Source organism: Onychostoma macrolepis, chromosome 05 (assembly GCF_012432095.1).
Source record: "Onychostoma macrolepis isolate SWU-2019 chromosome 05, ASM1243209v1, whole genome shotgun sequence".
NCBI lineage: Eukaryota > Metazoa > Chordata > Actinopteri > Cypriniformes > Cyprinidae > Onychostoma > Onychostoma macrolepis.
Genome location: NC_081159.1, coordinates 28,294,968 through 28,320,441, shown reverse-complemented (window position 1 = coordinate 28,320,441; position 25,474 = coordinate 28,294,968). Strand labels below are relative to the sequence as shown.

Below are 25,474 nucleotides of genomic sequence, written 5' to 3'. Positions count from 1 at the left end.
ATTAAGCACATATTAATGTCTTATTCTGTACGACCATATTTTAGATCCCTTAATCCTAGTACCCCATACCTAAACTTAACAACCACCTTACTATCTCTCAATAAGCAGCAAATTAGGAGTTACTTTATGCAAAAGTCATTGTTAATAGTGAGAATAGGTCCTTAAAATAAAGTGACCAAAAATCTTTCTAACCCCAAACCTTTTAACAGTAGTGCATATTAATATTATATTACGATCAGATTTTTCCAATGACATCTACATCCTAATATTCATCAAGGCTTCTTTTTACAAATTAAATGTTGCACAAAAGACATGTACAAGTGTTTTCCACCCTCTCTCTGACCCGTAGAATTAAACAAGCCATTTTCTGTTGCTGTGTCAGAGCTTAATAAAATTTCCACATTATGACGCTTTAAATATTAGTCAGGATCACGCACCTCATCTGGGTTCTCGCTAGTAATTCGAGCTGCAATTACATGTCCTCGCGGAGAGGGGGTGGTGGAGAGTCCATCAAACTCAATGGGGGAATCTCCCCATGGCTGCATCCCATACATCATCCTGATGTCTTTAATGCGGTTAAGTGGGATGCCCATAGCGATCTGAATGACAGAACATAAGCGTCACAAAATGACCAAAAACAAGTTTTCAAAATTCAAAACAGTAGTGTTTAATTTTACTGTTAAAGATTGCATAAAATTGAAAACAGTCCACACGCAGTCTCTATGATATTTTAGCCCCTTGATATGATTAAAATATGCAGAAGAAGAAAAATGAGTTCATGTTTCTTCAACCATTAACTATGTACTTTTCCTCCTAATTTCTACACTCCCTTCGTTATGCAATTAATGAATGCCTCCCCACTGTGTTCCTCTCCCCCTGTTGCCCTCGTCTCTCCTTTTCTCTCTCCATCAATTTCCCTCATTCATACTCTTTGTGTGTTACGTAAGCGTATTAACCCCCCTCTCCCACTCCCACTGGACCTATAGCACACTGGCCTCAGCCAAGTGACCTACATAGCAAAGACAGTGGTCACGTGGTGAAGTGTCTGCCGCAGAGACTGTACTGTATTGTTCGCTAGATGCTGCCCTTCTAGCGACTGTGGCAAAGGTGCTGTGTGGCAAAGTTGGATTAGTAAATGAAAAACTTACAAGTCCATCTTACATTTATTAAAGCAATACTTTGGTAAAAACTACTTAAACACTATTGGCAGCATCTGTGGTCTGCTGATTATAAGCACAAAAAATTATATCTGTAAAAATGTCCAGTAATGTAGTTACAATGAGGCAATTGTACCAGATGTTTTCAATTTTTTCATTTTAAAATGAAGGCATTTAAAAGCAGAGGATGTTTAGTACTATTAGTCTGCTGTCACTTTAAAACCTGCACGCATCTATTTTTCTCTCAACTGTTTACTTTCACTGTAGACATAACCAACTGTGTTTATCTGTAAACCTTGTGTGTTTTTGACAGTATTGGCACAATCAGAACAGAAATCAGAAAAAGTGCATGTCAGAACAGCACACGCATGAAATGTTTAACCAGCATTAAGGCTTTAAAGCACATGCAAATAGTGTACATTTGTGATTGCGAATAAGTGCAGTGTCTATCGCTAACATTACTTCACATTTGTTGTGACTGTATATTGCGTTGTACAGTATAGTGAGATACTGCAACTTATAGAATGTGCGCTGTAGCACAATACTATGATATTTCTTTCAAAGCAGATCATGGAGACATTTAATCGTCCACGATCAAAAATCGTCAAATCGCAAATAAATGTTTATTGAACCTGCAATATTCCTTTAAAACACAAATTCAAATGCAGACCTGCAGTTGGGCCGCAGGCAGGTTAACATCAGCCACCATCTCAGTACAAGGATGTTCCACTTGAAGACGAGGGTTGAGCTCTAGGAAGTAAAAGCTGCTGTCTTGACTGTAGAGATATTCCACTGTACCTGCACTCACATAGCCCACCATCTTTGCCAACCTCACTGCGCACTGAAACAGAGAGATGCACAGTTCCACTCATTTCTTTTTTCTGTTTAAGTAACCCAGTGTTTCATGATGGCATTATTCATTATTTTAGGAAAACATTCGACTTCTGAATCTGATGCTCAGTGATCATGATAGTCAGAGATACCTTCTCCATATCCTCAAACACATCAGAGGTGGCAATAGTAGCCGGAGCCTCTTCAATGATTTTCTGGTGTCTGCGCTGGACAGAGCAGTCACGGCCGAACAGGGAGATGGCGTTACCATACTGATCAGCCAAAATCTGCACCTCCAGGTGGCGAGCATGTTTGGCCAATTGCATAACAAAGATCGGGGAACCTGGAACCTCAGCTTGAACCTGAGTAACAAGTATTGTGGTAAGTTTTGGAAAGTTAACAGGTGAGTGAAATTGTAGTGTGGCAGTGAAGAACAACTCTGACCTGTCTAAAGAGGTTGGGGAAGTCTTCTGCACCGTTGACTTTCCGGATACCTTTTCCTCCTCCACCTTCAGATGCCTTCACCATCACAGGGTAGCCTATTTGTTCAGCCGCCTGTCAATCAAAACATGCTTTCTCACTGACTGGACTAAATTATGAACGCCACATTGTGCTTGATGTAAGTGTGTAGAATACCTTTAGTCCAGCCTCCACATCATGTACACAGCCCTGCTCGTACAGATCAGTAGGCACATTAATAATTCCTTTCTTCTGGTCATGCTCTGTCCACTCCACAGTCAGCCCTGTACAAACACACCATCACTGTCAAACACCAAACCCTCAATCAAGATGGTAGTAAATGCTGAATAGAAAGGGGTTATGCTGGCAAATTAAGGGTGCTTTCAAACTTGTCATGTTTGGTTTGATTAAAAATAACTCCGGTGCGATTGCTATGCTAGTGTGTTTCATTTGTGAATGCTGCCATCCGAACTCTGTTGCACATCAAACAAGCAGACCGAAACAATATAAGGATGTGTCTCGGTCCGCTTCCAAACAAACTCTAGTGCGGTTCAAATTAAATATGAGCACAACACAGACCAAGTACTTCTAATCGAATCAAAAACAGGATGTAATGACATGATGTGACGCTATGATTTGACGACGCAGAAAGAGCGGTGTATCTAAAACAAAATGAGCAGAGGGCAAAGTTGAGCAATGAGGAAGTAAAGTCCCTTTTATGAGTTTGCAGGTGGTAAAAAATAAATAAATAAAAATTCTTATGTACACACTTAGTCCAGCAGACAGCATTAGTTGTATTGGCCTTTAACAGCACTCTCTCCACCTTCGATACCATGACTAAGGTGCCCTTGAGCAAGGCACCGAACCCCTAATTGCTCCCCGGGCGCTGGAGCAAGGCTGCCCACTGCTCCGGGTGTGTGTTCACTGTGTGTGTGTGTGTGCATTTGTTCACTACTCACTGCTGTGTGTGCACTTGGATGGGTTAAATGCAGAGCACCATTTCGAGTATGGGTCACCGTACTTGACAATACGTCACGACTTAACTTAACTTAAAGCCGCGCTGAGCAGACCGATCGGTAAATTGGTGCTTTGATGTCATACACTGATTGGTCTGTGCAGCGCCGCTTTAAATCGAACACACCAATTGTTTTGGGTGTTCGGTAATTTCCGTCACAAAATATGTATCATTCAACCCGACCAATCAGATTGTGAACATATGACTATGCCTTTAGGTTCGGTATCTTTAGGTTCGCTGTCAAAAATGCCAGTGTGAACTAAGCGGACCAGGATCAAATATATCGTTTTCTTTTTTGGTCCGGACCAAACCAACCAAGAGAACCAAAGTACAAGTGTGAATGCACTAAATCTCCCAGTCCCATCTGAGTTTTTTTAAAATGTAAAATCTTAAAATCAAGCTCACTTACAAGTACTCTACAAACAAACACCAACCAAGATTGGGCGATATAATCAAAAATAATATAAAAATTTTGGTTGATGATATATATCGTACATGTATTCACATTTTTATGCAAGTATGATTTAAAAGAACTGAAAAATAATACTCATTATAATTTCCAAAGGAATGGTGGTAGATCAAAAATTATATATATATCAACATCTGCTCAGCCTCAGCCTGACAATAGTTCAGTAAGTCAGATGTTAAACAAACCTGTTCCACTCCAGGGTAGTGTAGGGATGCCAGCTGTCTGGGCCACAATAGAAGAGGCGATCTTATCCCCAAGAGCCCACATAGCCTGACTAGGTGGACCTAATGAAAGATATCAACCACTAAATTAAGAGCAGTACCACCACAGTATGTGAATAATTTAGTCAATGTGATATTGTAAGGTTTATTATAATAGCTGAGACTCACCCATAAAGGCTATGCCGTTCTTGTGCAGCAATTCAGGGAGTTTGGGGTTCTCAGAGGCATGACCCCAACCGGCCCATACAGCCTAAAGACATGTACATTACATTTATGCATTTAGTAGACGGCTTTATCCAAAGTGACTTAAAGTCAAAGAGCCAACAATATTCATAATATACAATGCCAGGTTCATTAGACAACAAGATTAGAAATCAAGATAGAGAAGAGTAGAAATGCAGAGAAGAATATGTGCCAATAAAAGGTTTAGCTAATAATAAGCAATAATAGCTTGGTTGCCTCAGAAGAGGGATTCCCTCTTTTTTTTTGCCAGCTGAACCCTTTTGACATACATTTTATTTTATTTTTAAAGTTAATATCTCAAGAATAATTTAACAAACAACACTTTCACATGTTTACAGTTCTAGATGTCGGCCACATGATATGCAGTAAAACAACTATTTCATCTTTTTTAATTAAGCATTCTATTTTTTTTTTTGTTTGTTTTCTATTTCATCATATTTTACAATATATTGCATAAAAATGGGATATGATAAAAAACATACTAGAATGCTGCTGCTGAAACATCCATGCAAAAAGAATGTATTTATACTGAACGAACATTACTTTCTGTTTTTACTCGCATTACTGTTGTAATTCTACAACTGTGCTTAAAACAAACAAGCAAACTAAAAAAATAATACTTAATAAATATAATAATACTTTTATTTCACAATAGATTATTTTATTAATGTCTTAAATTTCACACATTAATTGTGCAGCCTGATTTAAATCTTTGTTACCAAAATCATTTTATTTGCTCTGAACACCGGTCATCAAACCTCACATGCATTTACCTGAACGGGTATTCGTTTAGCTATGTCCAAAATGAGTTCCACATTAGCATAGTTGTTGTTGTTTGTCCCTCCTGGGACAGGTACATAGTGATCTGCCATCTTGATATACTCTGCAGACAGAATTATACATATGTTTACACAAGTATTTCATCGAGTACATTTTTGATTACAGGCCTACTCATAAATCATTTTCACCTCACTGAACCCTTTCTATGCAAATTAGGCCAGGTCTGCGCCAACAAAGCCTACTGACATAGTTTAAACAATGAAGAGAAGGACCAAGACATGCAGTGGGGGAAGGTTTCCTCAAGCTATTTTTTAAGTCTTATGACGTAACAGTCAAGCTCAGCATTTTAAACACACCTGCATTGGCTTTGAGGTCCTCCGGGGTAACCATGACTACAAAACGTATGGCCCGTTCATTCCGAAACATTTCATAAGCCCAGCGACGGATGGAGCGCATGCACTTAACTGCAGCGATGCCATTGTTAGCAATGAGAACCTGTCACAACAAAATATGATATTCACAGCTGTCACCACACCAAGGTTGTTTATAATTAACAAAAACCATAAAAACATTCAGTTACTTAAAAATATACAAATTATGTTAATTATTATGTTTATTATGTTAACTAGCTGCCAAGGAATCATTACTCAATTTAATTTAGCTTAACTTGTAATTAAACAACTAAAATTGTAATACAAATGAAAACTGTATAGACCTATTTAAAATATTAAGAATAAAAATTTAAAAATTTAAAAACATTTAATTAAAATTGTAAAATATAAAAATTAAATTAAATGTAAAAAATAAAAGCTACAACACTATCTCAATGACACTAAAATATAACACTGCACCAAGCATATATAGCAGAATAGCAAATTGCAGTCAAGGATCTTACCTTCTCAATGACTTTGTTGCCACCAAATCGGGTGACAAACTCAGCAGGGGAAGCGACAGTAAAGTCCCTCTGCAGGTCGATGCGTCTGCGGTCCCTGCCCTGCTTCACAAGGTGAAGTCCTGACATGCTAGGCCTTGAGAAACACATACAATATCATCATGATTCACAATGCAGCCTGAGAAACACTGAATACAAACAGATGAACCCTACAGCAATTCACGTGCTAGGAACTGACAGCATTGCTGATTGTTTTGGATTGGATTTTTTTTCATTTTGAGAAAAATGAGAGAACAAATCAGCAAGAAAAAAAATTAGGTAACAAATGAACTCTTAGGAATATCTGTCTATTTGTTCCTCTGCAAGTCATGTGTGGGGCTCCGTACAAAAATTTTAATTTGATAGAAAAATGACAAAATTCCAAAAACATAAAAATGATGAAAAATGCACAAGTATATTAGTTTTTTGTTTGTTTGATTTCGTTCATGTTTTTTGCAATGCAATAAAAGATACAAAAGTCTATATTCACTATTTTCTCCATGACTTCAGGAATTTGTCCCAGGGATTTAATAACTTTCATGACTTTCCAGAAGCCTGCAAACCAACCCTGTAAATTCACCTCTGTGATCGGCATATTTATAAGACGTTTTGAAGGGCTAAAATTAAAAAAGTGATAGATGGTCGAATAGATGGATGTCTTCAAAGGTACAGAAGAACACACAAAAAAAAAAAGTTCACAAATGGAAAACTAGCACACTACATGCTACACAGTGTTAGTTACATGTAACGGAATTACGTAATTTAATTAAAAAATACAAGTCATTGTAATTAGTTACAGTTACTAAGAAAAAATGTGTAATTAAATTAGAGTTACTTATGAAAATGTTAAGGATTACAAAGGGGGTTACTTCTGATTTTTTTTCCACACACACACTCCCACATACAGATTTAATTTATTTCTTTCATAAATTGCAGTGACTGCTCTAAAATATGAAACACCAATGTTTCTTAAGTTTATAACATGCTTATCTGATAACTCTTATATTTCTATATGGGTTAATGTATATGCTTTTTTTTGTTTTTAAGATTAACTGTTTTTTTTCCATGTCATTGTTAGATGCCAGTGTTTCTTGTCATAGCTATGCAAAGATTTGATTTCAAAAACAGTATCATAGCTATTACATTTACATTTAATCATTTGGCAGATGCTTTTATCCAAAGCGACGTACAAATGAGAACAATAGAAGCAATCAGACCATCGAGAGTGCAGCAGTATACAAGTGCCATGACAAGTCTCAGTTAGTCCAGCACAGTACACGTAGCTAGTTTTTTTTTATTATTGCTATTAAACTATTTCTTGTTATTATTTTAAATCTGTATTTAACCTCAGAATGATTTTAAAGTAAGTCTGATTTTGCGGTGGCTGTGCTTCAAAGGGGACATCGGATGCCCATTTTCCACAAGTTGGTATGATTCTTTAGGGTCTTCTTGAAATGGTTTCGGTGGTCATGTAAAACAACAACCTTTTTACCTTGTCAAAAATAGTTCTGTTCACAGTGACTCATTTCGGACTCATTTAATGAGTTCTGCTCACCCTCTCTTCTGTGGAAGAGCAAAGGCGATTCACAAATAATCATAAAAAATATAAAGTGCGAGACTTACTTCTTCTGGAGGTGCAGCTGGATCATGAACAATGGGTACTGATCCATCCTTGAGTTTTAACTTTTTAACAAAACCTGCCTCGAATTGTCCCTCATTCAGAAAGCAGTCTGGAGTAAAATGATTTGCGCAGCCAGACATAAACGAATTTAGTGAAAGTGAAGTGAAGTGATATGTGGCCAAGTATGGTGACCCATACTCGGAATTTGTACTCTGCATTTAACCCATCCAAGTGCACACACATAGCAGTGAGTAGTGAACAAACAAAAACACTCTCACACACTCTCTCACACACACACAGACACAGACACACACAGAAAGACACTGAGACAGACACACGCACGTGCACGCGCACACACACACACACACACACACACACACACAGAGCAGTGGGCAGCCATATTGCTGGGGCGCTCGGGGAGCAGTTGGAGGTTTGGTGCCTTGCTCAAGGGTCTCAAGGGCTGGTTATTCACTCCAAAATCAAAATGGCTTGATAATTGAGACTGTTTAGGTTTTTGGGGATAAAAAAAAAAAAGGAGTGAATTTGTATCATTGTAGGGTGGTTGTGTCTGCACACTACTAAGACACATTTATATGCAAATGATGAAGATATTTTGCATCCAATGTCTCCTTTAAAATTAAAATATTATAATCTTAATTCAAGTCATGAAGGATTTTGAAAGTCTGACAGTAATCAGTGTTGAGTACTACTGTAAGGTTAACTCTGCCTGGTTTACATGTTTGAAAATGATTAACAGTTGAAAACATTAGAAATTTAGAAAAGTAATCAAAAAGTAAATACTTTAATAAAGTAATTGAAAAGTTACACTACTTATTACATTTTAAGGGTAACTTGTAATCTGTAACCCATTACATTTCCAAAGTAACCTTCCCAACACTGATGCTACACAGAATATACTGTATGCCACCTAAAACAATAATCAATCAGTAGTAAGCTACATGCTGCATATCAAACAGTAGCACGCTACGTGCATTTTAAATTTAGGAATCCCGTTATCATTTGGACATAACAACAGTTTGTTTGCATATCCAGTTTTGTGTAAAAAATGTCTTCACTTTTGGAAGTCTGATTCTTGAATCAAGGAGGCAGATTTTACTTCTGGTTCTAATTCTTCTGGAAATGGAAGGTCAAGTGCATTGCATTGTGGGATACAGAATATCACACAATATTCCCAGGTTGGCATATGTGGGTCATTTGGTTATTCAAGACAGAGAAAATACATACTTTGCATTACATACATACTGTATACTGCATAAACAGAATTAGTAGTGTAGTAGCATGCTATCCCTAACTTAGCATTCACGTGTAACCTGAAGTTACAGTATTGCATCATGTCGGAAGGGCTGGCAAACACAAAGCACTCCTTTAAGGGGGAAGGACTGGAATGGCTCTCCTCTCAGACTCCTCGATTTTCCTCCTCTTCCCTCCCCTTAGCCAAAAAGAATGTTTTGTACTTCCTTTGCACTTGCCTACCACAGCCCCTCCCCTCGACCAATAGTAGAGCAATATTGGGAGGAGGGGCATGACGTATTATGTAAATTAAATCAACAGGGAATCAACTCAGAAACAGACAAAAATACACTAAGCATCTGAGTTTATTATTTCAGTAAAAATCTAGAAGCCCGTAAGGTCCCACTTTATATTAGGTGGCCTTAATTACTATGTACTTACATTTAAATTAATAATTTGGTACAATGCACCTATTGTGTACATACATGTTTTTACACTGTACTTATATTTTTAAAAATACCTATATGTAATTACATCTGTAATTAATTTCTGTAATTACATTTATAATTACACTGTTGACCCATCCCTTACAGCTTAACCCACCCTTAAACCCACCCAAAGCACCAAACCTTTCACTAACCTTAACCGTATCCCACCTCAATAGCAGCAAAAGTGTTTTGCAATACAATATGAACACAATAAGTACATTGTACTTATTTTATGTAAGTACATAGCAGTTAAGGCCACCTAATATAAAGTGTGACTGACCGTAATATATTGTATCCTAAGATAAGAATAGATTTACATAATTTTGTGTTTGATGTTGATTTTATGTTTTAACACAAATCATTAATTGTTTCCTTTGTGAAATTAAGCTTTTTTTTTTTTGTCAAATATGATTACACTAAAAATATGTTTCAATTAATTGTTTACTTTGAGAATATTATTATGTAAAATCAGGTTATCATCAACTAAAACTATAATCATAAAAAATATTACTTAATATATAAAAATATAAATATAAAAAAAATACTCAAACTGGGGCTGCATGATATATCGCATGCGATATTTAATGCGCATCTCGTCAGTAAAGCCGGTTCTGTAATCAGTGGTAATTTCCTTCACGTGCGTGATTTCACAAGGAGCAGCAATTACTACACAGCGCCGCTGTTGCACAGCTTATCAGTGAACAGTGGCGCTGTGTTGTAATTGTAATTACTGACGAGATGCGCAATAAATATCGCATGCGATATATCGTGCAGCCCTAACTCAAACTTATTTTATTTCAGCTTACTTTCATTTACTGTAAGTTAAAGCACTAAAATAACTAAATAGACTAAAACTAAAAGCTAATGCATTAGGGATGGAAAGATTTACCGATTCGCATTGGCATAAAAAGCTAATGATGCAATGCATTGATTTAAAAAAGTGTGCATCGGATACAAGTTGGCATTTGTATCACGATGAATCGTTTCTAACATATTTGCATCAGTAAAAAATTATTTATTATATATTTACTAGTAGATATACTATACTTTTACTGTTTAGAAAGTGACTAATATTCTGTGACAATATTTTGTACAACCCGAATTCCGAATTGTTGGGACGTTTTGTTTTTTTAATTTGAATAAAATGAAAACTAAAAGAATTTCAAATCACATGAGGCAATATTTTATTCACAATAGAACATAGGCTAGATAACATAACAAATGTTTAAACTGAGAAATTTTACCATTTTATGCACAAAATGAGCTCATTTCAAATTTGATGCCTGCTACAGGTTTCAAAATAGTTGGGACAGGGGCATGTTTACCATGTAAACGTATTTTTCGTTTAATGATGCGCCAGATGTTCTCTATAGGTGAAAGATCTGGACTGCAGGACTTACTACGAAGCCATGATGTTATAATAGCTGCAGTGTGTGGTTTTGCATTGTCCTGCTGAAATACACAAGGCCTTCCCTGAAATAGATGCCATCTGAAGGGGAGCAAATGTTGTTCTAAAACCTTTCTTTCAGCATTCATAGTGCTTTCCAGAACATGCAAGCTGCCCATACCGAATGCACTTATGCACCCCCATACCATCAGTGATGCTGGCTTTTGAACTGAACGCTGATAACACGCTGGAAGGTCTCCCCCCTCTTTAGCCCGGAGGACACGGCGTCTGTGATTTCCAAGAAGAATGTCAAGTTTTCAATTTTAAATGAGCCTTGGCCCACAGGACACGACGGGGCTTCTGGACCATGTTCACATATGGCTTCCTTTTTGCATGATAGAGCTTTAGTTGGCATCTGCAGATGGCACAGTGGATTGTGTTTACCGACAGTGGTTTCTGGAAGTATTCCTGGGCCCATTTAGTAATGTCAATGACAGAATCATGCCGATGAGTGATCCAGTGTCGTCTGAGGGGCCGAAGACCACGGGAATCCAACAAAGGTCTTCGGCCTTGTCCTCACGCACAGAGATTTCTCCAGTTTCTCTGAAACTTTTGATGATGTTATGCACTGTAGATGATGAGATTTGCAAAGCTTTTGCAATTTGACGTTGAGGAACGTTGTTTTTAAAGTATTCCACAATCTTTTTACGCACTCTTTCACAGATTGGAGAACCTCTGCCCATCTTTACTTCTGAGAGACTCTGCCTCTCTAAGGCTGCATTTACACTGCAAGTTTTGACGACCAATTCCGATTTTTTGGACAACGTACTTAACATTTCTTTTAAAAGTGACCCGTATCCGATGTGTGCATTTTACACTGCACTTGGTGAAACAAGTCAAAAATAGCATATTACATCACAAATCAATTTGAATAGTACATTGAGTTTAATTTATTGACAAGGAATTCACATAGAAACGTTTTTAATGCAATAGTTAAATCTATATATCTATAGATATTGTTAAGCATGTCACATCGTCTGTGGTTTTTAGTAATTAAAACCAAATGCGTTCATCAGTGATTGTACATTTTATTTTGTGGTTTCAATGGAACGAACGGGACTGAAGCACTCATCTGTGCATGAATATCTGATTTTTCCGCTTACACGGCAGGCGCAAATGCACGTAACCGATTCATATCCGATTTATTTCCACATATGAATGAGGCCTGAAACCAATCTGAGCATATCGGAATCCATGGGATTTTTTCCTGCTTACACGGTCGTGGGAATTGGGTCGCTTGAACCATGCAGTGTAAATGCGGCCTAAGACATCCCTTTTTTATAGCTAATCATGTTACAGACCTGATGTCAATTAACTTAATAAGTTGCTAGATGTTCTCCCAGCTGAATCTTTTCAAAATGTATTGCTTTTTCAGACCTTTGTTGCCCCCATGCCAACTTTTTTTGAGACCTGTAGTAGGCATCAAATTTGAAATTAGCTCATTTAGTGGATAAAAGTGTAACATTCCTCCGTTTAAACATTTTATGTTCTCTATGTTCTATTGTGAATAAAATATGGGCTCATGTGATTCGTTTTCATTTTATTCAAATTTTAAAATATGTCCCAACATTTCCAGAATTCGGGTTGTAGATTAACTTCTCTCTAGCGCGTTCTCTCATCACTGCTGCATGAATATGACGAATCACAACACTACGGAGACCTGAGAAAAAGCGGTGATTTAAGTCATTAATGTAGATCATGGATCAAATCGATCCACCATGGCAAACAGCGAATATATTTGTGTTGTTTAATGCATTTGAGACATTGTGTTTTCCCTCAGTGCATAAGTGACATGTCACAGGTATATTCTTCATCTGTAAATGTTAGAAAGTCATGCAAACATATCCATTTTGCTTTCAGGAGTGGGCAAGTGAACAAGCGCTGTTGCGTGCATGCACACTATACAGATGGAGCACAATAGAATAATAGCTCAATAATTCTGAGTAAAATATGCATTTTGTTTGTTGTTGGACATTAAATGTGCCTTTTGTAGAATTTTAACCCTACATATGAGTGTATTTTTATGATAGAAATAACAGGGACTATTGTAATGGGTAAATAACATTTAAGCTAATACAGTCCTAATTACTAAGCTCAAATGATTTAATGTGTGTTTCTTATAGCAGTTAAAATGTAGTCTTTTCTTTATTTATTTTCATTTTTAATTTAGCGATTTTAACTTTTACTTTAGTGATTTTAATACTTTAAAGAGCAATTTTAGATTGTAATGTTCTAATGTTCTGCTATCTATAAAGGGTACAACTGTCATAAAACCAGAGAGAAAGGCTGAATGGCTATAATATTATGTGAGAGTCAGCGGTAATATCATTGCGTTCCTATTGGTAAGTGTTAGAGGAGCTCAGCTTAGCCTGACAGTTAGCTTGCCCCAGACCAGGTTAGTTTCCCAGCATAAGTTGCCACAATGACTGAGGTTGTTATATGTTGAATTTGCTTTATGGAACCAAATCATTTGACAATGAGTCAGAGTGTGTCAGGCTAACTGAAATAAGCCTGGCTTATTTGGTTAACTTGTTTTATGAAACAGGCATCGAGGCATTAGAAGTCAAAAGACACTTAAGCTAATATGATTTGCTGTCTGTCTGAACCAAAGAAATAAAAGCGATCATATTTTTTACATTGCATCGTATTGCACTGAATCTCATTGTGTTGAATCAAATCGAAATAGCACTGCATCGTAATAGGGGTGAATCACATCGCATCAGTAGCTGCTTCATATCTATCTTTAATGTATCATATTGTTGGCTATGCATCGAGATGAGTTATGAGATGCACATCCCTATAAAACATAGTAAAGATATAGACATTTTAAAAAACTAATAAGAATGACAAAAATACACAACAAAATTACTTAAACTTTAATATTACTAAGAAAACGGAAAAATAAAATCTAATTCAAAATGCCAATAAAAACTATAATAGTATTATCAATGACACTAAAATAACTGTCAAATATAATTTATCAAAATGCATTTCATAAAATGCACTGAAAATACATTTCAGATTATTAAATTAAAATATTAATATTAGTAACTGGTAGTTTAATAATTAACTATTAAGTAAATAAAAACTTCATAAAGGCAAAAATGCTTTAGAAATTAATTTCCAAATTTTAAAACATACATTTGAAATAATTTATAAAGTAATTAAAAATAATTTTAATGAATTTAAAAAATAAATTTTAAAACATACATAAAAAAAAATTAAGTAATTAAGAAATGTTATGCAGTATGGTAACAGCAGGAAATGTTCTGGAGAGTAAACTGTAGTTAACTATAAAATCATGACCTGCTCCTGGAATTCTGTAATGAAATGAACATAAAAACTTTTGGCAACAGTCCAGATCCTTGAGCATTACACTACCATTATTCCAGGGCATGTCAAACAGCCTCCTGTCTAACTTCAATTTTTTCCTGAAGCATCTCTACTTTGACACTCATTATGGCACGTCTGTGTGAGAACCCAGTGGGCATAGAGATGGAAAACACTGCCAAAGACTGGCAGTGCAACCGAAGTTACCCAAACACACAGAGAGGCGCTTGTGCACATTTTCACACAGCATAGTGATGAACCCAGATGAACCTTGAAGAACCCAGTATCCTCAAGCCACCACTTTGCACTATGCTGCTGCATTGCTCCCTCAATCGCACGTGGACTAAGAAATCAGACAACCAGCATTAGTCTTATCTTGAAACTAGTCTTTTTCAAAGGCCACGTCCCTGATCTCGAGCACCAGGCAGAGCAAGCGTGATACATCCATGTCACAATAACTGCAAATGAGTGCACAAGCATCTCTGACCTCATATTGTGCAAGGATCCGTCCAGGCTGTCGAAGCCCATCTCATAAGTGCTGTCTGAACTGACAGAAGAGGGGGAAAGGGAGCGCGGATTCTCCTCCATCTGCAGGTCCAGCTTCCCTGGGATTTCATCCTCAGAGTTTTCCTCGGACACAGAACCCACGATGAAGTGAGAGTGCAGCGCAGCCACTGCTGGAAGCTTCTTTCCGGTGGAGTCCTGCTCTGCCATACTTAGGCCACGCTGGCAGGCTGCAAGCACTGTATAATAGAATGTTACATTGGGAACTAACTGAAATAATTTGAAGTTAAACTACTAAAATTTCGAAAAAAGTTGAAAAAAAAGATTAGTAAGACTTTAAGGTTACATTTGTGAGCATTGCTTAACAACATTAGTTAAGATGAACTAACAATGAAAAATACGTCTAAAGTATAATCTTAATTTTAAGATCAACATTTACTTAATACATTATTTAATGCAAAAGTTATTACTTAATGTACCTGAGCTAACCATGCACCGTGAACTAGCAGTGAACAGCTGTATTCAGCTAATTCAAAATCATAATATATACAATAATTGTATATATATAAAAAAAAAACTAAACACTGGCCAAAGTACTTTGGTATTATTTGTATCATATTGTCTTGTCTTTTTTCCCCCAGTAAGGCATGATTTGATGGTGACTGTCACTTTGCACACTGCTCATGAATATGATAAAGCAAGTTCCAACATGCATTTCTAGAATGTACCCTGTTGAATTGAGAAAATCATGAACTTTGTCTATCATATCTGGTATTCAATAAATCACAATGACACCTCACTAACATAAATGTGGTATGCATGGTATTGTATAAATTAATATGGCAATCAAGTAGGGATGCACCGATACCACTTTTTCCAGTACTCGCCCGATACCGATACTTTTATTTTTGGTACTTGTCGATACCGAGTACCGATACCGATATTTTCATTGCATTTGTACATTTTTTAAATATTGGGTACAGAAACCAACAGAGTATGTATAATGTTAGTTGGTTAACTTAATTTATCAAATAGATACAGTCAAACCAAAATTTATTCAGACACCTTCAACATTTCTCACATTATCACAGTTTATTCGCTATAGTTTATGGTAGTAAAATATGACAAGAACTCAGAGTTAAACTGTGTCAGAACAAATTCAGCTCGATAATATCAGATAACTTTGATAGAAAGGTATGTGATGCATTACAATCAACCAAAATTATTCAGACAGCTGTTAGTATGACAATATTTACACAACTATCAATACTTTGTCAGGCAACCCTTAGCCTTAATGACAGCCTGTAGTCTCATGGGCATGCTGTCAACCAGGTTCATGCAAACCTGAACTTCAGTTTTTTTCCCAGACTCGGTCTGAATAATTTTTGGTCCCAAATTTGTATCAATTTTATTGGTAGTCCACTGTATGAAGAATTTTTGGATATAATATGTCACAGTTTACTTTATTTTGCTATCCTCACTTACATAAATGAACTATAGTGTCCTGCACCCACTAGTAAAAAATATCAAAATTATATTTGGTCTCTGAATAATTTTTGGTTTGACTGTATATCCTTCGGTTATTTTCACACTTAATTATGCACATTAAAATGTATTTTACAAGTTTTTGTTACTCTCACTGTTCATTTTTTTTTTTTGCTCTATGGTACATCATCTTTAATTCAGTTGCATTAGAGCTGCTAAAATCACGTGTTTTGCTGTAATAATGCAGGGAACCACTCGTTATAAATCTCCTAACTGTGATATTTTCAGAAATAGAAGTCGCGTTTTTCTTTGCTTTTCTTTCTAATGCAGAAACACTCATGAAGCAAGCAAAACATGCACAAACATGCACAAAATTTGCTTACTTGTTTTTGACATATCCGACCGAACTACAAACGTTCCAGTGATGTCTATGAGAAAAGTATATTCACTCAACAAGCTCGCGCATCTGCGCCGCCGCACGCTCAATCCACTCAGTGCTTTGCTTTTCAGTTCGCGCACATCAGCTATAAAGGCATTAATACTGAATGTTTAACATTATTCATTGCATACATCTGCTTCGTAGACGTCCTTAATCTCTAATAACTCCATTCTGCTGCATGTTGTCCTGTTTCTTTGTCGGAATATGACACTTATCAAATGTTGTGAGGTATCAGCGCTTGGTATCGGGGCATTTTAACGAGTACGAGTACATGAGCTCAGTATCGGGCCCGATACCTGATACCAGTATCGGTGCATCCCTACAATCAAGTATCATGGTGATACCAGTACTTTTAGAAAAGTCTATCTGTCTATCTAGCTATCTAACATCGCCACTTTCTTACAGTCAACTGCAAGTTCACTTTTTTTCGATAATCTGGTTCACTCAGATTTATGTCACAATACAGAAGAAAAGATCTGCAGCTACTGTTACATTGCGACTTCAAGTAAAATGTAAGATTCACGTTTGCATCACATTATCCTTGTTTTTATGTCATCTGTTCTTCAGGAAAAAAATAGGCTATTTAATTCAAATATTTAATTAAGACATCTTTTGTTGTAGTAACTTTTGACTTGATGACCTGATGAACTAACGGTTTCCAATTTTTTCCATCTAATATTTTTGTATTGCCTTTATTTATTTTAAATAAATTATTTTAATTGTGTAACCACGATATTTACATGATATGTTGCCAGAGCTGGGTAGTAACTGATTACATGTAATCTGGATTACGTAATCAGACTCCAAAAATTAAGTACTTATAATTAGAGTAAGTTACATTTTAAAATACTCGTAATCAGACTACAGTTACTTTTTTATGGATTACACGATTACATATTATTCACACAATAGCTATTATTTATTATTTAACTCATTGATTCTCCCTAATTTCTCTTTTTCATCTTTTAAATTTTCCTTTCTAAAATAGCCTACCGATTATATACATATTATATATGTATATATAGTCCAGATCAGTCATTTGAGCACTGGATTTACAAAAATCATTTCAGGTTTAAGATGGGTTTCAACATTGGATCAACTACTGATGAACACATTCATTTTTATTTGAATTATTACTCTGTAGGTTTTTTAACCATGTACTATTAATTATAACTAATTAAAATGCACATATTCACGCTTTCTCTTAGTTACATGTAATGCAGGCATTCCAAAACTTTTTCATCTAAACCTTATTCACCAAATATATTTGCTTTAAGTACCCCTGAGATTTTAAAATAAATATTTCAATAATTAAGTATCACATTTGCATGTCCACGGTTTGTTTGATGTTGATTAATGATCACATGGCATGCAGGGAAATAAAAATATTTCATCTTTTTTAAGTGAGTGTTTTATTTAAAACAAAGACTATAGAAATACAAAGATGGAATGGGAGAAGCTGTAACGCGCAATATGGAGGAATAGTTCTCCTTCTAAATGAAAGAGGCAAATTTCCCATAGAAACCTGTTCAAGCTCAAACGTTTTGCTATGGTTTCTGGGTCGAACGACATGTTTTCTGGAAACGGTGTACAACAGGGTTTGAGATATGTTTTCTCATTAGCAGCAACATGTATATAAATCGCGCGGTATTAAAGAGACCATGATTCTGCTGCAGCTCGGTATACACAACAATTGAAGATATTAGAAGACATGTTTGTGAGTGTGAGTTCAGCGAGCAGTTTTTGAGATTTCAGGATTCCTCCATTCATTAAGATATGTCTTGTACGAACTGCCAGGAGCCATTGCAAATACGGCCGCCGAGTGAAGAGACTTTCCTCGATAGGGAGTTTGTTTTAAAATGATTTATTTTAATTAAAAATTTTTATGATTTAATTAATTATCAGTTTTTCATTAAACTCACAAACCCCCTGCAGTTCCTTTACGAATCCTAGTTTGGGAAACTTTGATGATATAATGTTTAATGCACTTCATGTTGTAAATTACAATGAATGGAACAAGTTTTCTCACTCTTTGCATTTGTTACATCATTATGGTACAAGATAATGCTATTTAAATCAATGTGATAAACGAGTTAAATCAAAAGTAATCTGATTAGATTACCTAAAATGTGTAAAGTATCTGATTACGTTACTTACTACAATTTATGTCATGTAATCTGGAATCAGTAACGGATTACAATTTGTAAGTAATCTACCCAGCTCTGTATGTTGCTAAAATGTAGTTAGTACCATAGTATTTTGGTATCTGTTTGTAAGTTATGTCCTATGGGCATGGTACCATAATAATATTATGTTTCTGTACATGTAATATATGGTCTTTAAAATACCACTTAAGTAGTTATGGAGTACCATGACACACATGAAAACACCGTGGTACGTTACTATGATCGAGCTATCGTATCTTACCCATATCGTACTTTTGACTCCACGTGAACCTGTCTGATTACTGTACGTTACCTCGATTTAGCAACTCACCTGCAGAACTGACACTTGTAAAATTACAACCGCACCTCATCCAGCCTGATGAACCTGATCAACGAGTCTCACTTTCGCGGACCCTCAACCACATATGAGTGAACTCCTTTTCAATAATCTAACACTTACACGTAGATCTCATTTCTGCTATCAGTCCATAACCGGCCGGCTACCTTCAATCAGCATGATAGTCATCATTTATTCATCTTTCAAACTTGTAAACTGCTTGCCTCCACCTTTACCGAGAAACAGTGGAATCGGTTTAACCTAGCACACATGCTAACTCATCATACCGTCACAAACCCTCCTGTCATCTGATCCGCGAAGCTTCGCCAGCCAAAGTCGCTGTTGATGTTTCAGAAATCCGTCCAGTATGTACAGTGTCATATGCAGCGTTACAGTTAGCAGGCACTCGGTCCCTGTAATAAGCTTATGTACTCACCGTGCGAGAAGAGTCTGCAAGCAATTCTGAGGCGTGTAAACCGACGTTTTAATATTGACTGAATTCCCTCCTAATTGAAGCCCATCTCCGCTCTGGTGATGGCTAATAGGCTATATAGCAGCATAATGGTACAGGCTCTGGAGTCCCAGCCTCTTTGACAGCAGCATCACGGTGGTGTGATGCGAGGGGGGTTACTTCTGGACGTCGTCCTTTGACCTCACCGTTGCAACAGCTCACGCTGTATCAACGGACCAATCGTATTGCGCGTCTCGGTCGGGGCGGGGTCACGCATGCAAATAAATTGGAAGGCGTGCCCAATGATTTGACACTTCGTTAGGCACACGTGTTTTCTGTCATAGAAGAGTTACCATGCTTGCATTTTGCTTGCAAGTCTTTTCTGGCCCGACAGACACATTCTACACACAAAAATGTCAAATCTAAAGTATATTTAGGCCTAATGTAGTTGTTGTTGTTGTTTTTTGAATGTTGAAAGCTTTGTGTTTACTAGGCAGGCTTTCTAAAGTGGCAGTTTGTATAGATGGGATAGATGAGCTCCATAGTTAAGTATTCCTTGCACTGTGCAGAGTGTTGCTAGTAGGGGAAAATGGCCACTGAGTACAAAGGGTTCATGGGCCATCGCACCAGCTGTGAGTTACAAGAAGTTGCAATCTTTTTAAAGCAGTACATGAGCCAAAACATACTTAAATGATACTACCAATACAAAACACGTAAAACATAAAGTAGGAAGTACATGTAATTATGTGAAGTGTTTGTGTAACAATAGTGTTGAGTATGTGGATATCTCTAGTATGCGTTTCCTAATATATATGTATATGGCCCATTTGTAGAAGGTCAGAGGAGAATATTTATAGACAAAAAAATGGGAGAGAGAGAGAAATAAATAAATTAAAGGTACATAAACTGCAAAAGAACAACATTAAAAATAAATAAATAAATAGAAATTAAATAAGAAATTAATTAAGAAAAAACAGGTAATACGGGGGCTTTGAAAAAAGTTACAAATTAGGCACTACTAAATATTTTTGCATTACACTTAGTTTAAATGTAGCTACGTATAAACTAAATAATTATGGAAGCCTCTGAAGAGGAGTAACGATTGGAATAAAATAGCATATTGAATGAATTAATCAATAAACTCTTGTTTTACCAATTCATTAGACATTTACATTTAGTCATTTAGCAGATGCTTTTATCCAAAGCGACTTGCAAATGAACGTATATTCTATGATAATGTTGAGAATTATATTTACATTTTAAAAGAGATCAATGTGAACAAAATACTTTATTAGCAACTCTTCAACACAAACCTAACCTAAAAAGCACGCCTCTGTGTGAATCGCTCCATGTTGTGCATGTCAGATAAAATCAATCATAATAAATAAATGCCATTTATGTTTTTTTCCCATTATTTATTTATTAATCCATATTCATTTCAAATACAGTTTCTGAAAGTTATATAATATAAATGCCTATTATGTTATTAATGATTAAGTAGTGCAGCATTTCAGTGGAAACATATTTTTACTGTTATGTGATTCAAAAGATCACAAGTAAAAATTATATTGCACGACTATGCATTACTTTACGGAGAGCTTGCAACCTACTAGCTACATTCTGCCTTAAGAACAAATGGTGCAACTGAATAAAACAGCTAGCTGTTACGATGCCTTTAGTGTGGACTGTACAGTGGACATTAAAATTAGAGAACAATCTGAAATATTAATCTTCATCGCTCAAAATGTAAAGGAATATATACCACTGCTAACATGTTTGAAAAAAAATATCCAAGGCATTTCAACAAAAACCTTTATTTTGTGGAAAACACAGTGATCAAAATTAGAGAACAGTGTAGCATGAAAGTTTTAGAGGGTTACAGTGAGAAATTAATAGTTAATGGGCCACTTTGTTGCCAAGGATTTTCCAGGGATTTTCAGCCGGGTTTAGATGAGGACTCTGGCCCGGCCATTTCATTATTTCATCATTATATTTGCATGAAAACTGCAGACTGGTTGGGAGATATACATTTGCATTCACTCTGCCATGTAGCTGCATAAGAGGCCCAACTCCTGCTGCACAAAACATCCTCCAAACCATGACACTGCCTCCTCCACTTTTCACTGACTTCTTTACGCACTCGGGGTTCAGTCTTTCCTCAGTCTGACACCGAACAAAATGTTTCCCATCAGATCCAAATAAATTAAACTTGCTCTCATCACTAAAGTGAACTTTGGTCCAGTTCTCCTCTGTCGACACAACATGCTCCTCAGCAAAGGTGAGCCTTTTGATTCTTTCTGCTGATGAGAGGCTTCATCACTGCAGAGTGCACTTTCAATCCACCATATTTTAGACGTGCCGAGACTGATCTGTACCCTGTTCTTTGCTGAACTGTCAAGCAATTCCAGCTGCAGCGTTGAACCGATTCCCCATTGAGAGTCTCTGGATTATCCTGTTGTGGACAAGGGGGGCAATTTAGATTCGTAAAATTATGGTTGAACCACTGATGTCACATGGATTGTTTTAATGATGTCCTTGCTTCTGGACTTTGATCGTGGTAGTTTCCTTGCTGTCTATGCAGGGTCAGAGAGCTCTCAGAATTCATCAAAAATATCTTCATCTGTGTTCTGAAGATGAACGAAGGTCTTACGGGTTTGGAACGACATGAGGGTGAGTAATTAATGACAGAATTTTCATTTTTGGGTGAACTATCCCTTTAAGGAAATTACCACCAGGTGCCAGATTAACACCAATAACTTGGAGGTATCTGTAAGTGTTCTCTAATTTTGATCACACCTTTTTTTTTTCAAATATCTGAATAAAGTTTTTTTTATACTGTGCTTCAGAATACAAATCATTTATGAAACATGTTTGAAAAACTGCCCTTGTTAGGATAACTTCAAATAGGACTAAGCAGTGGCATTGAAATTTAGGAAATTTTAGATTGTTCTCTTCGGGTTGTTCTTTGCTGTTTCAAATGTTTATTGTTAAGTAGATAGTGAAATTCAGTCTCTGAACATTCTGTGAATGTAAGTCCATGAGAAATTTTAGTTGTGGAAAAAACTTAATCCATGTTTGTACAATAACAGCCTTTGTCAAGCCAACATAACAAATTCCTCATATTTTATTGGCACCCAGCAGTTGGTAATCATTGTTGTACTTTAGAACATGTTTCTGATTTGTAAGCAAATTTGCTGATTTGATCAGAGTATTTCAAAAGGTGCAACCTTGACCTGTTCGGCCTAACTGGAGACAGAAGCCTGATCCAGATATTGGGTAAATCATTTAGTTGGAAATCATGCAGTTTTACATTGTGAAACATATATTGCAACATATAATGCAAAGTCAGAATCAGAATTAACCTTTATTGGACAATTTATTTATACTTGCAAGCTGGTTAAATATTATATATATAATATATAACAATCCATATCTTCAGCTAGGGTGGGTGATGGCCGATGTATAATATAGGCTATATCAACTGAGACAGTATGTACATTCATCCATTCTCCAAACCTCAGATCCTATAGGGTCATGGGGATGTACAGTATGTACATATAAGTTAAATAAATTATATATGTACTTATGGTATTTACTCAAAATTATTACAAATATTTCAAATTGGACATTGAGTCCTGATGAAAGGGTGAGTTAAGGCTTATGTTAACTGGTCAATTAGCACTGTATATCAACTGCCTTATTGTTCTATCACTTCTTTATGCACGAACAAATGGTTGATAATGGTGATAACACTGTAAAAAGGCACAAAATAAGACTGAATCTTTTCTGTCAGCCAACCCCGCAGTTCATTAAGAGATCTAGGATTGCCTACAACAATTCTGATATTAGGTCATTTTAAAATATCATCGGTCAGTTTCATATTCAGGTCATTTTAAATCCACATAGGATAATTGTTGACTAATCTAAAACTTAGGCTGATATTTCATCAGTTTTCCTGATTTATTTGCTTTGAATTACCAAAGCCTGAGATGTAGCAACATGTACTTTGATGACAAAATGTACCTTTATCCTCACTTGAGCACATGTAAATGTAGTGAGACTTTGATATTTGCCAAATGGAAACATAATGAAAGTATTAATATTTAGAAAATGTCCTGTTTTAATGCCATTTATATATTCGAGGAGAAGGCAATGAGACATTAGATCTGCAGTACAAAACCTAATTTAGCACTGCCATCTGCTGGCAATATTGTCACACTACAAGTGAGACTGAATGATTCTCATGAACTGTTTTTTTTTTTTTACTATTTCTGCACTTGCTACAGTATTCAATATGCAGTAAGCTAACCTAACCCACTAATTAAAAATGACTACTTCTGGCTAGTGTGGAGGTATTAAGCCTCCTAAATTTCATACAAGCTTTTTTGCTTTTGCACCTTTTTTGTGGCACTGGAATTAAATAAGAATTGTGAAACTGCATTTGCTGTTTATGGTTTTCATAACAGAAAAAAAAAAAGAAAAGAAAAAAAAAATGCTGATTTAATTAGATTAATAAAGAATAAAATAAAAACCAACATCACACTTTTCATATTTCTGTGTTCACGCTTCAAAATAGTGTAGAATCTAAAATATTTAAAAGTAAACCCAAAAGTAAAAAAAAATGCTAATGAAACAGCTAACTGCTCAGTTAGATGAGAAAGAATACAGTAACCATTGCTAGTTAATGTTACTAAGATTTACTTACTGTCTAGACATCAAACCATTAACCATGTTTATCATTTCTATGATTTGTGATAGACAATAGGCACATTTACAATTTTGCTCATGTTTTGGAAACTTCCAAACCTTTGGGTCAAAGGCAGAGGACTGGATCACAATGTTTAATAGTTTGCCTAAGTTTGTCTAATAGTTTGTCTTCAGAACTTTATTTTTTCCAGTAGAGGCCAGCAGAGACCACTGTTAACACAGCAAATACTAATGCTTATCCAAGGCATGGTAATGCTAACTAACAGATTTTATTTCATTTATTTGGCCCCATTGACAGGAATTTGCTATATTGATAACTGTAATTACTAGAAGTTACAAGACCTATGAGAGATACACACTATCCTGTAGATAAGTGTTATCTGATTCCAAGTGATTCCAGCTTGTTGGATCTGATTAAATGACTGGTTTAATATATTTGCATTATATTTTACACAACATGATAGAGTGCTCATTTTACTTGTATAGTTCACCCAAAAATGAAAATCATCATTTACACAGCCTCATGTCTTTTCAGACATGTACATTTTGTATTTTTATCCATAGAATAGAGGTCAGTGAGGTCCAGTGTTGTTTTTCACACCATTGTTTCTCATTATACGGACAAAACACTTGAAACATTCTGCAGAATATGTTTGTTTGTATGTGTGTGTGTGTGTTTCACAGAAAAAGACAGTCATACATGTTTGGAATGACACAAGGTTGAGTTAATGATGACCAAATTTTCATTTTTGGATGAACAAGCCCTTTAAGTATAGAACATTAAATGAGATGTTGCAACATTGCACATTACACATCGTTTTTCCCTCAAAGCAGATGCCACAAACACCAATGAAAAGAATCTGTGTTGATGTCTTCACCCATCACACAGTGGAACATATTGCTTACTAGTGGCACAATGAGGCTGGGTGACTTTAGTTACACGTTCCTGTGGACTGGCAGACTGTAACAATGGCTACAGAGGCCCTGGTCCCTACATCTCTGTGATAAGGCCACGATCTGGTTTCACTCCATCCTGCTGGTGCTGATTGACGTCCTTGAATGCAGCTTTTGATGCAAGGCTCCAGTTTAATTAAAGCATTTACCCAGAGGTTTGCTGATAAATTCTGAATGGAGTTCATCCGC

The 25,474-nt window shown here is 36.1% G+C and overlaps 1 protein-coding gene across 10 annotated transcripts in view; it reads right to left on the bottom strand.

Annotated features, from left to right (window-relative positions):
* Positions 1 to 19,804, bottom strand: part of acaca (acetyl-CoA carboxylase alpha) — a 66,412-nt gene extending 46,608 nt beyond the window's left edge. For 5 of the 10 annotated variants that reach the window (XM_058777092.1, XM_058777093.1, XM_058777094.1 and 2 more), the window contains exons 1-12: positions 19,610 to 19,804; positions 14,731 to 14,986; positions 6,071 to 6,203; positions 5,532 to 5,670; positions 5,169 to 5,278; positions 4,321 to 4,402; positions 4,117 to 4,215; positions 2,625 to 2,731; positions 2,433 to 2,543; positions 2,141 to 2,350; positions 1,828 to 1,998; positions 438 to 599 (exon numbers count right to left, since the gene is read on the bottom strand). In XM_058777092.1, coding sequence (XP_058633075.1) covers positions 438 to 599; positions 1,828 to 1,998; positions 2,141 to 2,350; positions 2,433 to 2,543; positions 2,625 to 2,731; positions 4,117 to 4,215; positions 4,321 to 4,402; positions 5,169 to 5,278; positions 5,532 to 5,670; positions 6,071 to 6,203; positions 14,731 to 14,957 — 1,551 coding nt within the window. In that variant the 5' untranslated portion in view covers positions 14,958 to 14,986; positions 19,610 to 19,804. Of the gene's footprint in view, positions 1 to 437; positions 600 to 1,827; positions 1,999 to 2,140; positions 2,351 to 2,432; positions 2,544 to 2,624; positions 2,732 to 4,116; positions 4,216 to 4,320; positions 4,403 to 5,168; positions 5,279 to 5,531; positions 5,671 to 6,070; positions 6,204 to 7,729; positions 7,886 to 14,730; positions 14,987 to 19,609 lie in introns of those variants that run through there. The other 5 variants (XM_058777091.1, XM_058777095.1, XM_058777097.1 and 2 more) reach the window with 3 other exon arrangements.
* Between the last annotated feature and the right edge of the window lie 5,670 nt (positions 19,805 to 25,474).